General features: G+C 46.6%; 1 protein-coding gene across 1 annotated transcript in view; it reads left to right on the top strand.

Moving 5' to 3' along the window:
* Positions 1 to 13,517, top strand: part of LOC142142602 (uncharacterized) — an 81,494-nt gene that overhangs the window by 42,252 nt on the left and 25,725 nt on the right. Inside the window, exon 3 of the mRNA XM_075200477.1 lies at positions 7,480 to 7,552. Coding sequence (XP_075056578.1) covers positions 7,480 to 7,552 — 73 coding nt within the window. The remainder of the gene's footprint in view (positions 1 to 7,479; positions 7,553 to 13,517) is intronic.

The following is a 13,517-nucleotide window of genomic DNA, read 5'->3' as shown; positions in this document are numbered from 1 at the left end:
TCTTCCCCCCAGTGTCAGTGCATGTCCTCGTGTTCTAATACTTCTCTTCCCCCCAGTGTCAGTACATGTCCTCGTGTTCTAATACTTCTCTTCCCCCCCAGTGTCAGTACATGTCCTCGTGGTCTAATACTTCTCTTCCCCCCAGTGTCAGTACATGTCCTCGTGTTCTAATACTTCTCTTCCCCCCAGTGTCAGTACATGTCCTCGTGTTCTAATACTTCTCTTCCCCCCATTGTCAGTACATGTCCTCGTCTTCTAATACTTCTCTTCCTGCCAGTGTCAGTACATGTCCTCGTGTTCTAATACTTCTCTTCCCGCCAGTGTCAGTACATGTCCTCGTGTCCTAATACTTCTCTTCCCCCCAGTGTCAGTACATGTCCTCGTGTCCTAATACTTCTCTTCCCCCCAGTGTCAGTACATGTCCTCATGTTCTAATACTTCTCTTCCCCCCAGTGTCAGTACATGTCCTCATGTTCTAATACTTCTCTTCCCCGCCAGTGTCAGTACATGTCCTCGTGTTCTAATACTTCTCTACCCCCCCAGTGTCAGTACATGTCCTCGTGTCCTAATACTTCTCTTCCCCCCAGTGTCAGTGCATGTCCTCGTGTTCTAATACTTCTCTTCCCCCCAGTGTCAGTACATGTCCTCGTGTTCTAATACTTCTCTTCCCCCCCAGTGTCAGTACATGTCCTCATGGTCTAATACTTCTCTTCCCCTTAGTGTCAGTACATGTCCTCGTGTTCTAATACTTCTCTTCCCCCCAGTGTCAGTACATGTCCTCGTGTTCTAATACCTCTCTTCCCCGCCAGTGTCAGTACATGTCCTCGTGTTCTAATACTTCTCTTCCTCCCAGTGTCAGTACATGTCCTCGTGTTCTAATACTTCTCTTCCCGCCAGTGTCAGTACATGTCCTCGTGTTCTAATACTTCTCTTCCCCCCCAGTGTCAGTACATGTCCTCGTGTTCTAATACTTCTCTTCCCCGTCAGTGTCAGTACATGTCCTCGTGTTCTAATACTTCTCTTCCCCCCAGTGTCAGTACATGTCCTCGTGTTCTAATACTTCTCTTCCCACCAGTGTCAGTACATGTCCTCGTGTTCTAATACTTCTCTTCCCCCCAGTGTCAGTACATGTCCTCGTGTTCTAATACTTCTCTTCCTCCCAGTGTCAGTACATGTCCTCGTGTTCAAATACTTCTCTTCCCCCCAGTGTCAGTACATGTCCTCGTGTCCTAATACTTCTCTTCCCCCCAGTGTCAGTACATGTCCTCGTGTTCTAATATTTCTCTTCCCCCCCAGTGTCAATACATGTCCTCGTGTTCTGATACTTCTCTTCCCCCCCAGTGTCAGTACATGTCCTCGTGTCCTAATACTTCTCTTCCCCCCAGTGTCAGTACATGTCCTCGTGTCCTAATACTTCTCTTCCCCAGTGTCAGTACATGTCCTCGTGTCCTAATACTTCTCTTCCCCCCAGTGTCAGTACATGTCCTCATGTTCTAATACTTCTCTTCCCCCCAGTGTCAGTACATGTCCTCATGTTCTAATACTTCTCTTCCCCGCCAGTGTCAGTACATGTCCTCGTGTTCTAATACTTCTCTTCCCCCCCAGTGTCAGTACATGTCCTCGTGTCCTAATACTTCTCTTCCCCCCAGTGTCAGTGCATGTCCTCGTGTTCTAATACTTCTCTTCCCCCCAGTGTCAGTACATGTCCTCGTGTTCTAATACTTCTCTTCCCCCCCAGTGTCAGTACATGTCCTCGTGGTCTAATACTTCTCTTCCCCCCAGTGTCAGTACATGTCCTCGTGTTCTAATACTTCTCTTCCCCCCAGTGTCAGTACATGTCCTCGTGTTCTAATACTTCTCTTCCCCCCAATGTCAGTACATGTCCTCGTGTTCTAATACTTCTCTTCCTGCCAGTGTCAGTACATGTCCTCGTGTTCTAATACTTCTCTTCCCGCCAGTGTCAGTACATGTCCTCGTGTCCTAATACTTCTCTTCCCCCCAGTGTCAGTACATGTCCTCGTGTCCTAATACTTCTCTTCCCCCCAGTGTCAGTACATGTCCTCATGTTCTAATACTTCTCTTCCCCCCAGTGTCAGTACATGTCCTCATGTTCTAATACTTCTCTTCCCCGCCAGTGTCAGTACATGTCCTCGTGTTCTAATACTTCTCTACCCCCCCAGTGTCAGTACATGTCCTCGTGTCCTAATACTTCTCTTCCCCCCAGTGTCAGTGCATGTCCTCGTGTTCTAATACTTCTCTTCCCCCCAGTGTCAGTACATGTCCTCGTGTTCTAATACTTCTCTTCCCCCCCAGTGTCAGTACATGTCCTCGTGGTCTAATACTTCTCTTCCCCTTAGTGTCAGTACATGTCCTCGTGTTCTAATACTTCTCTTCCCCCCAGTGTCAGTACATGTCCTCGTGTTCTAATACCTCTCTTCCCCGCCAGTGTCAGTACATGTCCTCGTGTTCTAATACTTCTCTTCCTCCCAGTGTCAGTACATGTCCTCGTGTTCTAATACTTCTCTTCCCGCCAGTGTCAGTACATGTCCTCGTGTTCTAATACTTCTCTTCCCCCCCAGTGTCAGTACATGTCCTCGTGTTCTAATACTTCTCTTCCCCGTCAGTGTCAGTACATGTCCTCGTGTTCTAATACTTCTCTTCCCCCCAGTGTCAGTACATGTCCTCGTGTTCTAATACTTCTCTTCCCACCAGTGTCAGTACATGTCCTCGTGTTCTAATACTTCTCTTCCCCCCAGGGTCAGTACATGTCCTCGTGTTCTAATACTTCTCTTCCTCCCAGTGTCAGTACATGTCCTCGTGTTCAAATACTTCTCTTCCCCCCAGTGTCAGTACATGTCCTCGTGTCCTAATACTTCTCTTCCCCCCAGTGTCAGTACATGTCCTCGTGTTCTAATACTTCTCTTCCCGCCAGTGTCAGTACATGTCCTCGTGTTCTAATACTTCTCTTCCCCCCAGTGTCAGTACATGTCCTTGTGTTCTAATACTTCTCTTCCCACCAGTGTCAGTACATGTCCTCGTGTTCTAATACTTCTCTTCCCTCCAGTGTCAGTACATGTCCTCGTGTTCTAATACTTGTCTTCCCCCCAGTGTCAGTGCATGTCCTCGTGTTCTAATACTTCTCTTCCCGCCAGTGTCAGTACATGTCCTCGTGTACTAATACTTCTCTTCCCCCCAGTGTCAGTACATGTCCTCGTGTTCTAATACTTCTCTTCCCGCCAGTGTCAGTACATGTCCTCGTGTTCTAATACTTCTCTTCCCCCCAGTGTCAGTACATGTCCTCGTGTTCTAATACTTCTCTTCCCCCCAGTGTCAGTACATGTCCTCGTGTTCTAATACCTCTCTTCCCCGCCAGTGTCAGTACATGTCCTCGTGTTCTAATACTTCTCTTCCCCCCAGTGTCAGTACATGTCCTCGTGTTCTAATACTTCTCTTCCCGCCAGTGTCAGTACATGTCCTCGTGTTCTAATACTTCTCTTCCCCCCCAGTGTCAGTACATGTCCTCGTGTTCTAATACTTCTCTTCCCCGCCAGTGTCAGTACATGTCCTCGTGTTCTAATACTTCTCTTCCCCCCAGTGTCAGTACATGTCCTCGTGTTCTAATACTTCTCTTCCCACCAGTGTCAGTACATGTCCTCGTGTTCTAATACTTCTCTTCCCCCCAGTGTCAGTACATGTCCTCGTGTTCTAATACTTCTCTTCCTCCCAGTGTCAGTACATGTCCTCGTGTTCAAATACTTCTCTTCCCCCCAGTGTCAGTACATGTCCTCGTGTCCTAATACTTCTCTTCCCCCCAGTGTCAGTACATGTCCTCGTGTTCTAATACTTCTCTTCCCCCCCAGTGTCAGTACATGTCCTCGTGTTCTAATACTTCTCTTCCCCCCCAGTGTCAGTACATGTCCTCGTGTCCTAATACTTCTCTTCCCCCCAGTGTCAGTACATGTCCTCGTGTCCTAATACTTCTTTTCCCCAGTGTCAGTACATGTCCTCGTGTCCTAATACTTCTCTTCCCCCCAGTGTCAGTACATGTCCTCATGTTCTAATACTTCTCTTCCCCCCAGTGTCAGTACATGTCCTCATGTTCTAATACTTCTCTTCCCCGCCAGTGTCAGTACATGTCCTCGTGTTCTAATACTTTTCTTCCCCCCCAGTGTCAGTACATGTCCTCGTGTCCTAATACTTCTCTTCCCCCCAGTGTCAGTGCATGTCCTCGTGTTCTAATACTTCTCTTCCCCCCAGTGTCAGTACATGTCCTCGTGTTCTAATACTTCTCTTCCCCCCCAGTGTCAGTACATGTCCTCGTGGTCTAATACTTCTCTTCCCCCCAGTGTCAGTACATGTCCTCGTGTTCTAATACTTCTCTTCCCCCCAGTGTCAGTACATGTCCTCGTGTTCTAATACTTCTCTTCCCCCCAGTGTCAGTACATGTCCTCGTGTTCTAATACTTCTCTTCCCGCCAGTGTCAGTACATGTCCTCGTGTTCTAATACTTCTCTTCCCCCCCAGTGTCAGTACATGTCCTCGTGTCCTAATACTTCTCTTCCCCCAGTGTCAGTACATGTCCTCGTGTCCTAATACTTCTCTTCCCCAGTGTCAGTACATGTCCTCGTGTTCTAATACTTCTCTTCCCCCCCAGTGTCAGTACATGTCCTCGTGTCCTAATACTTCTCTTCCCCCCAGTGTCAGTACATGTCCTCGTGTCCTAATACTTCTCTTCCCCAGTGTCAGTACATGTCCTCGTGTTCTAATACTTCTCTTCCCCCCAGTGTCAGTGCATGTCCTCGTGTTCTAATACTTCTCTTCCTTTGTAGAATGTTTCCCTCCTGCACCTTGTTATAACCCTGGATATATTTGAAAGTTTCTATCATGTCCCCCCTTTCCCTTCTCTGCGCCAAACTATACATAATAAGATCTTTTAGTCTTTACGGGTAAGTTTTGTGCTGTAGACCATGCACCATTATAGTTGCCCTTGTTTGTACAGTCTGTAATGTATTTATATCCTGGAGATATGGCCTCCAGAACTGAACACAGTATTCTAGATGAGGCCGCACCAATGACCCACACATGTTCTGAACAATCCATCTTGCTGAGCTGAAACAACAACTAAACATTAAAAAAAATGCTTCATTGTGCTTAAAGATATCTACTAGTGTAGTCTTGTACAACTTACCCATTATCAGGGCTGCCAAGTCTCCCAAACATTTTGGGGTCTCCTTGACCCGTCGCCCAGTCTGCATACCAGGAGATGGGAGGTTACATTTGTTCTACCCATTGAGGCTTTGGCTGTGCCAGGGAGTCGTCACACCCATTAGACCCAGAGAGCCTAAGAACATTGGACTAATTTTGCACAATAATGCTTAGCTGCCCTGGCAAGTCTTTATTGGTGTCCTTGCTGATGTTGACACAAACTTAGAGGCAGCAAAAACAGCAGCCATAAGACGGTTATTGTTGTCACTAGAGTACAAAAAAACAAACTTAAACAATATCGGCAGTCGAGAGTGTACAATTATCCACTGCAAGATCGTTATACTGATTGTAATTATAATGTTGAGGGATAGACAAAGCAGGAGGGGGCAATTCGAGTTTACTTACATGTAAAAAAAATTAAGCTAAAAGTGAGGGTGGTGATGATGATAATGGACCATTTAGTTTCACTTTATTCTCCAGCTGCTATCCCCAAGATCAGCATTTCCCCCATTCCCTGAGCACACCCTGTGTCTGCAAGCCCACCCCCCAGAAGACAGTCCTGATTGGTGTGATGATGTTGACGATATCATCACTGCTGTTGCATTGCCTGTCAGTGCCAACAGTGATGATGAATCAGTTACAATTAGACTTGGTCTGATGGTGATGATAAGTCACACTCAGTTGTGCAAAGTAACAGATTATACAGCAATGACTGATGACATCTTGCTTGATAGGGATCGGGAGGAAGGGATAAGTAGTTCTGTTGCAGCCGCAACTTCCTCAAAGTATGTTCTTGAAACGAAAACCTATCTATGCATCTTTTAGAGAAAAGAAACCAAAAACAACATGTTTCACAAAGTAAGGAAAGGACTTCAAAATCCAAATGCACAACAACATTGTCTGTGTAAGGCACTTGCTAAGAATTGCGTCTGTGGTTTCTGCGGACAGGATGGGTTAAGGAGCATCAGTGGAATAATATGTCTTATTTGTCCTCACTCTTAGAGTTCTCATTTATACATCAGCGCAGGCTTTGAGCAAATTCGGGGCATTGCATCCGCTTTCTCTCTACGACGCTAAAAATATCACCACCTCCCCCCCAAAAAAAGTTGTATCCACCTTTTTTACTAGGACATCTTAATTGTTTTTCTAATTTGCCTTTATTACGATAAAAATGGCAGGTCTTAAAACGTATCAGCGCTTTAATGCTTGCGATAAGATCAGAGGTCCATGCGCAGATAACCTGTCAGCTCGTCACAAATTATTTACTCAGCTGGGATGCTGATAATGAATATGTTTCTATAACTTGTTATTAATGGAATTACCGGTGAATAAACATGATGGACACCATGTATGTATTTATTCTGACAGACGTGACATGTCTAAATATTGCTTAAGGCAATCCAAGTGCCACTGGCTCCCCTGGTTAATTATCCGCCAATTAAGTGACATCTTCAGTCCTGCTACACACAGCAAGGTTATACTTCAATGCCAGGAGCACCTAGGAATAGTACAGTATGTAGCTATTATATATGCTAGATAATGCTGGTGAAAGTGTGGGGTCATTTATTCTGATGCAGACGGCTGGACCTCCGAGCAATTCGTGTGGCTACTAATTTTTTGGCCAATAAAAATAGGGGGTGGGGCCACGATGACGCGTACACGGCACCACTAGGTCTCGCCCCACTCCATTTAATTTGCAGAGCCGGCCGGGAATCGGGAGAATTGCCTGCTCTCTCGGGTGTCCCGGGAGACCGACCTGGATTTCGGGAGTCTCCCGGACATTCTGGGAGAGTTGGCAAGTATGCACTTCCTGTTACTTTTTACAAATCAAGCAAATGTATAAATTTTCTTGTTGTTGTACACCTGTGAGTATACAAGTATACTGACTTCACACAAAGCTCTAAGGGAACATTCGCTACATTCCAAACAGAATGTAACAATAGAAGAAGAAGGGGACAAAGTGTTCCATAGGAATTCATTGGTCTTTGCACTATGCCTCCGATAATACCCACACCAACCGCAGTAATATAGCTGGCACGGAGCTTACCCCAAGTAAATGATGCTGACACAATTCAGCGGTTTATTTATGTTGAGGGAGTCCTTGTACGGATAAGCCGTAAGAAACATGTTAGACACAGCCGGCAAGTCAAGGTCAAAGCAAGCACCTACACTGGGTACAGTACCTACAGGGTCACCTACAGTATAAATATATAGACTGCCATGGGTGGGATCTAGCGCTATGTATGACAAACGTTTACAATCTTTTACTTTGCAGACGGATTTGGAAGAATGAACTGGATTTAAAAGAAAATGATAAGCAAACGCCACCTCCTGAACTCCTAAAAGTGGTAAGTGATTGGGGTCAGCACTTTTTTTGTTATCAATCTCCCTATGTCACATGGAAGTGGGCGGGGACAGAACAACCTGTAGCAGATCAGATGATTTCAGTAAAATCAGACCTGGTCACTTGTATGATTGTGTTAGTGAGGGCAGAGCTGCACATGACAGGGGCAGTGACATGATGTGAGGAGGGGAATGGAGGCAGCAGGAAGCCACAGACTGAGAGTTATATAGTGGAAGGAGCAGGGTCCCCAGCAGCACAGAGTATATCAGGAGATGAGTGATGTGTTGGTGAGGACAGGGCTACATGTGACAGGGGCAGTGACATGATGTGAGGAGGGGAATGGAAGCAGCAGGAAGTCACAGACTGAGAGTTATATAGTGGAAGGAGCAGGGTCCCCCAGCAGCACAGAGTATATCAGGAGATGAGTGATGCGTTAGTGAGGACAGGGCTGCATGTGACAGGGGCAGTGACATGATGTGAGGAGGGGAATGGAGGCAGCAGGAAGCCACAGACTTAGAGTAATATAGTGGAAGGAGCAGGGTCCCCAGAAGCACAGAGTATATCAGGAGATGAATGATGCGTTAGTGAGGACAGGGCTGCATGTGACAGGAGCAGTGACATGATGTGAGGAGGGGAATGGAGGCACCAGGAAGCCACAGACTGAGAGTTATATAGTGGAAGGAGCAGGGCCCCCAGCAGCACAGAGTATATGAGGAGATGAGTGATGCGTTAGTGAGGACAGGGCTGCATGTGACAGGGGCAGTGACATGATGTGAGGAGGGGAATGGAGGCAGCAGGAAGTCACAGACTGAGAGTTATATAGTGGAAGGAGCAGGGTCCCCAGCAGCACAGAGTATATCAGGAGATGAGTGATGTGTTAGTGAGGGCAGAGCTGCACATGACAGGGGCAGTGACATGATGTGAGGAGGGGAATGGAAGCAGCAGGAAGTCACAGACTGAGAGTTATATAGTGGAAGGAGCAGGGTCCCCCAGCAGCACAGAGTATATCAGGAGATGAGTGATGCGTTAGTGAGGACAGGGCTGCATGTGACAGGGGCAGTGACATGATGTGAGGAGGGGAATGGAGGCAGCAGGAAGCCACAGACTTAGAGTTATATAGTGGAAGGAGCAGGGTCCCCAGCAGCACAGAGTATATCAGGAGATGAGTGATGCGTTAGTGAGGACAGGGCTGCATGTGACAGGGGCAGTGACATGATGTGAGGAGGGGAATGGAGGCAGCAGGAAGCCACAGACTTAGAGTTATATAGTGGAAGGAGCAGGGTCCCCAGCAGCACAGAGTATATCAGGAGATGAATGATGCGTTAGTGAGGACAGGGCTGCATGTGACAGGAGCAGTGACATGATGTGAGGAGGGGAATGGAGGCACCAGGAAGCCACAGACTGAGAGTTATATAGTGGAAGGAGCAGGGCCCCCAGCAGCACAGAGTATATGAGGAGATGAGTGATGCGTTAGTGAGGACAGGGCTGCATGTGACAGGGGCAGTGACATGATGTGAGGAGGGGAATGGAGGCAGCAGGAAGTCACAGACTGAGAGTTATATAGTGGAAGGAGCAGGGTCCCCAGCAGCACAGAGTATATCAGGAGATGGGTGATGTGTTAGTGAGGACAGGGCTGCATGTGACAGGGACAGTGACATGATGTGAGGAGGGGAATGGAGGCAGCAGGAAGTCACAGACTGAGAGTTATATAGTGGAAGGAGCAGGGTCCCCAGCAGCACAGAGTATATCAGGAGATGAGTGATGTGTTAGTGAGGACAGGGCTGCATGTGACAGGGACAGTCACATGATGTGAGGAGGGGAATGGAGGCAGCAGGAAGTCACAGACTGAGAGTTATATAGTGGAAGGAGCAGGGTCCCCAGCAGCACAGAGTATATCAGGAGATGAGTGATGTGTTAGTGAGGACAGGGCTGCATGTGACAGGGACAGTGACATGATGTGAGGAGGGGAATGGAGACAGCAGGAAGCCACAGACTGAGAGTTATATAGTGGAAGGAGCAGGGTCCCCAGCAGCACAGAGTATATCAGGAGATGAGTGATGTGTTAGTGAGGACAGGGCTGCATGTGACAGGGACAGTGACATGATGTGAGGAGGGGAATGGAGGCAGCAGGAAGTCACAGACTGAGAGTTATATAGTGAAAGCAGCAGGGTCATCCAGCAGCACAGAGTATATCAGGAGATGAGTGATGCATTAGTGAGGACAGGGCTGCATGTGACAGGAGCAGTGACATGATGTGAGGAGGGGAATGGAGGCAGCAGGAAGTCACAGACTGAGAGTTATATAGTGAAAGGAGCAGGGTCATCCAGCAGCACAGAGTATATCAGGAGATGAGTGATGCGTTAGTGAGGACAGGGCTGCATGTGACAGGGGCAGTGACATGATGTGAGGAGGGGAATGGAGGCAGCAGGAAGCCACAGACTGAGAGTTATATAGTGGAAGGAGCAGGTTTATCCAGCAGCACAGAGTATATCAGGAGATGAGTGATGTGTTAGTGAGGACAGGGCTGCATGTGACAGGGGCAGTGACATGATGTGAGGAGGGGAATGGAGGCAGCAGGAAGCCACAGACTGAGAGTTATATAGTGGAAGGAGCAGGGTCCTCAAGCAGCACAGAGTATATCAGGAGATGAGTGATGTGTTAGTGAGGACAGGGCTGCATGTGACAGGGGCAGTGACATGATGGGAGGAGGGGAATGGAGGCAGCAGGAAGTCACAGACTGAGAGTTATATAGCGGAAGGAGCAGGGTCCCAGCAGCACAGAGTATATCAGGAGATTAGTGATGTGTTAGTGAGGACAGGGCTGTATGTGACAGGGGCAGTGACATGATGTGAGGAGGGGAATGGAGGCAGCAGGAAGCCACAGACTGAGAGTTATATAGTGGAAGGAGCAGGGTCCCCCAGCAGCACAGAGTATATCAGGAGATGAGTGATGTGTTAGTGAGGACAGGGCTGCATGTGACAGGGGCAGTGACATGATGTGAGGAGGGGAATGGAGGCAGCAGGAAGCCACAGACTGAGTGTTATATAGCGGAAGGAGCAGGGTCCTCCAGCAGCACAGAGTATATCAGGAGATGAGTGATGTGTTAGTGAGGACAGGGCTGCATGTGACAGGGGCAATGACATGATGTGAGGAGGGTAATGGAGGCATCAGGAAGCTACAGACTGAGAGTTATAAAGTGAATGGAGCAGGGTCCCCAGCAGCACAGAGTATATCAGGAGATTAGTGATGTGTTAGTGAGGATAAGGCTCCATGTGACAGGGACAGTGACATGATGTGAGGAAGATAATTGTGACAAGGGAACCCCCAACAGGTTCCTCTCAAACTGATGAAGGAAGATTGGGCTGTCAAGCGCACCTTTGTATAAAACATAGTTTATAAATCCAATGTACTGATTTTTGGGGAGCAGTGTCAAAACAATATTTTCTTATGCAGAACAAGGTACTTGAAATTAAATAAATCAAGGTTGAATATTTTAGGGGGCATTCCTTGCTGATCATTTTTCAAGAGAATTCATCCTTTAAATTCACTAGGGATGCAATTGTGTCTGTCAGTGAATCCAAACCCATAGTTACCGCTCTGCTCTGGAAGGAGATGATGTGCAGTGCACAGAAGACTTTGTCGTCTAGCAGTCTCCTAGGTAACAGAAATTCTCCATACAGATTAAGGAGATGCAAAAATATGAATATGACATAGAGTTATATGTATATTTTTGAATTCACATATGTAGGATTTAATGATAGGTTTAAATGGGCAAAGTGGTATTCAGGGAGGCAATATTAAAAAACCTCTGTATTTATAATGGAAAGTCTTTGATTGAATCCACACCAAGTTTTCAAAATAACACTGCAGAGTAAAAGTAAGGCGCTCATTCTTTGTTGTGTAACATGTACAGTTAATAAAATGAACACCAATATTTTTTGGCTTGGCATGTCCTTCGTGCATGACCCAATCTTGATAATAGTTTGCAAATGAGCTGCTCGAGCCATGAAAGGAGCACTCTCAACCTCCTCTAGAATCACACAGATTGGCGCCAATCTGCGAAACGTCATGCGGGCATCGTGAGCCAATCAGGAGCTTGCGTTTTAAAATGGAAGTTCCTGAAATAAACGCGTCTCATTTATATGTTTATACGAGTTATTTCATGATACTGTTCTGAAAGCTATTGCCGGAGTGGCTGATATTCTCTTAAGGGCTGTTTGGTATTTCTTTTTTAAATATTACGCTGGATATATAAGGCCTATACACTCCGCTAATTACACCGTCCACTCCAGTGAAGTCTGAAACGACTGCCCCTTTCATTCTGCTAGGATTGGAAAAACAAGGATTATGACTTAGGGGCACATTTATCATTAATCGGCAAAAGTGAGAAATAGTTATCAATCCTTATCGCAAGGATAAGGATTGAACTATTTCTCAAATTTATTAAAAAGGGGTCACAGAAACAGCAGTTCCGATAAACTGCTGTTTCTGTGATAGAAAAAAATCACACTTACCCCCCTCTTCGGATGCGCTGTCTCGGGATCTCCTCTTCGTTCCTCTTCTTCATTCAATTGCGCATGTGCAGTGCACATGCGCACAAAGTCCCCACTCTGTCTCTGCAACTATTGCAGAGAGAGCGCGCTGAGTGACAGGGAGGGATCATGTGATCCCTCCACTCATGCGCTGTCCAGCTCTGCTCTCCGGAGCAGAGCTGGACATAACGAAGAAGAAAGCTTCAGCAACAGTCCCTATGATGTACGCCAGCTTCAGCTGGTACATTTACATAACAAGTTCCCGAAAAATATATTTTTTCGGGACTTGTTAAATGGCGGCCCCGAGCAGTCACCATTCTGTTGTATGGTGACTGCTCGCAAAAACGAAGTGCAGAGAAAATGACTCCTTTTCAAGATTCAACAGTGCGATGGGCCTTTCATAAATGTCAATTTGACACTTCGTTTACCTATTTACACGGTAAGTGCACTACCGTGATTTGTTAAATATGCCCCTTAGGTACAATCCTATTGAATAATGCTGCATTTTACGCTGTCGGTGTGGGCTCAGGTGTTGCTGTGTAGATGGGGGAAATCTTACCTCCTGCTGGGATGTCACCTCTATTGTAAATAAATAAAGCCTTTCACTGTCACCTATAACTCAGGGAGTGGTGGAACTTAGTTTTGCAGTCTGGCAGCTAATAGGAACTTGATTTACGGCTTGAAAAGGTTTGTGCTGTGTATAAACACATAAAAGGAAAGCGATTTGTCCTAAATCACCAGCTGCAGATATCCCTGGGTTCCAAGTGGTTTTCTCCACTTCAAAGAGAATTCACCGCTAAGCCAATCCCTCAGACCACACTGATTAGACTTCGCCAGACTCCTCATTTTCACATGTAGTTTGGCAGGAACCCTGGAATCTCTAACCGCTGAAACGTTCCTGGGAGTAGACAGGTCTTCATGAGACAAACCTTGCTCCGGCTAGATAGGTTTTCCTGAAAGTGAATTTAAGTGCAGTCATTTATCACGTTGGATTGCTATAAGTTACTACATATGTACTGCAGGAATACAATGTAAACCACATGGACAGGCTGGATACATTACTGCCCTGGGCTATTGCACTTTAATCTAATATCAACTTATTATGGCTGCAGGAAGCTCGGAAGGAATTTATGATGCTGAAAAGTCATTCTCTGCAGACACGCGTTAACTGTCCCTGCCAAGCACTGCTCATTGCCATCTGTTCTATAAACATATATAATACTCATTTACAAGGACTGCACAACAGGAACACTTACCAGCACTCTAACTGCTATCTCTATGCACAAGAGACATAACCCATACTCACATCCTAACCCTGTGCACAAGAGACATAACCCATACTCACATCCTAACCCTGTGCACAAGAGATCTAACCATACTCACATCCTAACCCTGTGCACAAGAGTTCTAACCATACTCATATCCTAACCCTGTGCA

The sequence above is a fragment of the Mixophyes fleayi genome, chromosome 3 (genome assembly GCF_038048845.1).
Source record: "Mixophyes fleayi isolate aMixFle1 chromosome 3, aMixFle1.hap1, whole genome shotgun sequence".
Classification (NCBI taxonomy): domain Eukaryota; kingdom Metazoa; phylum Chordata; class Amphibia; order Anura; family Limnodynastidae; genus Mixophyes; species Mixophyes fleayi.
This window is presented reverse-complemented; position numbering and strand designations above follow the sequence as displayed.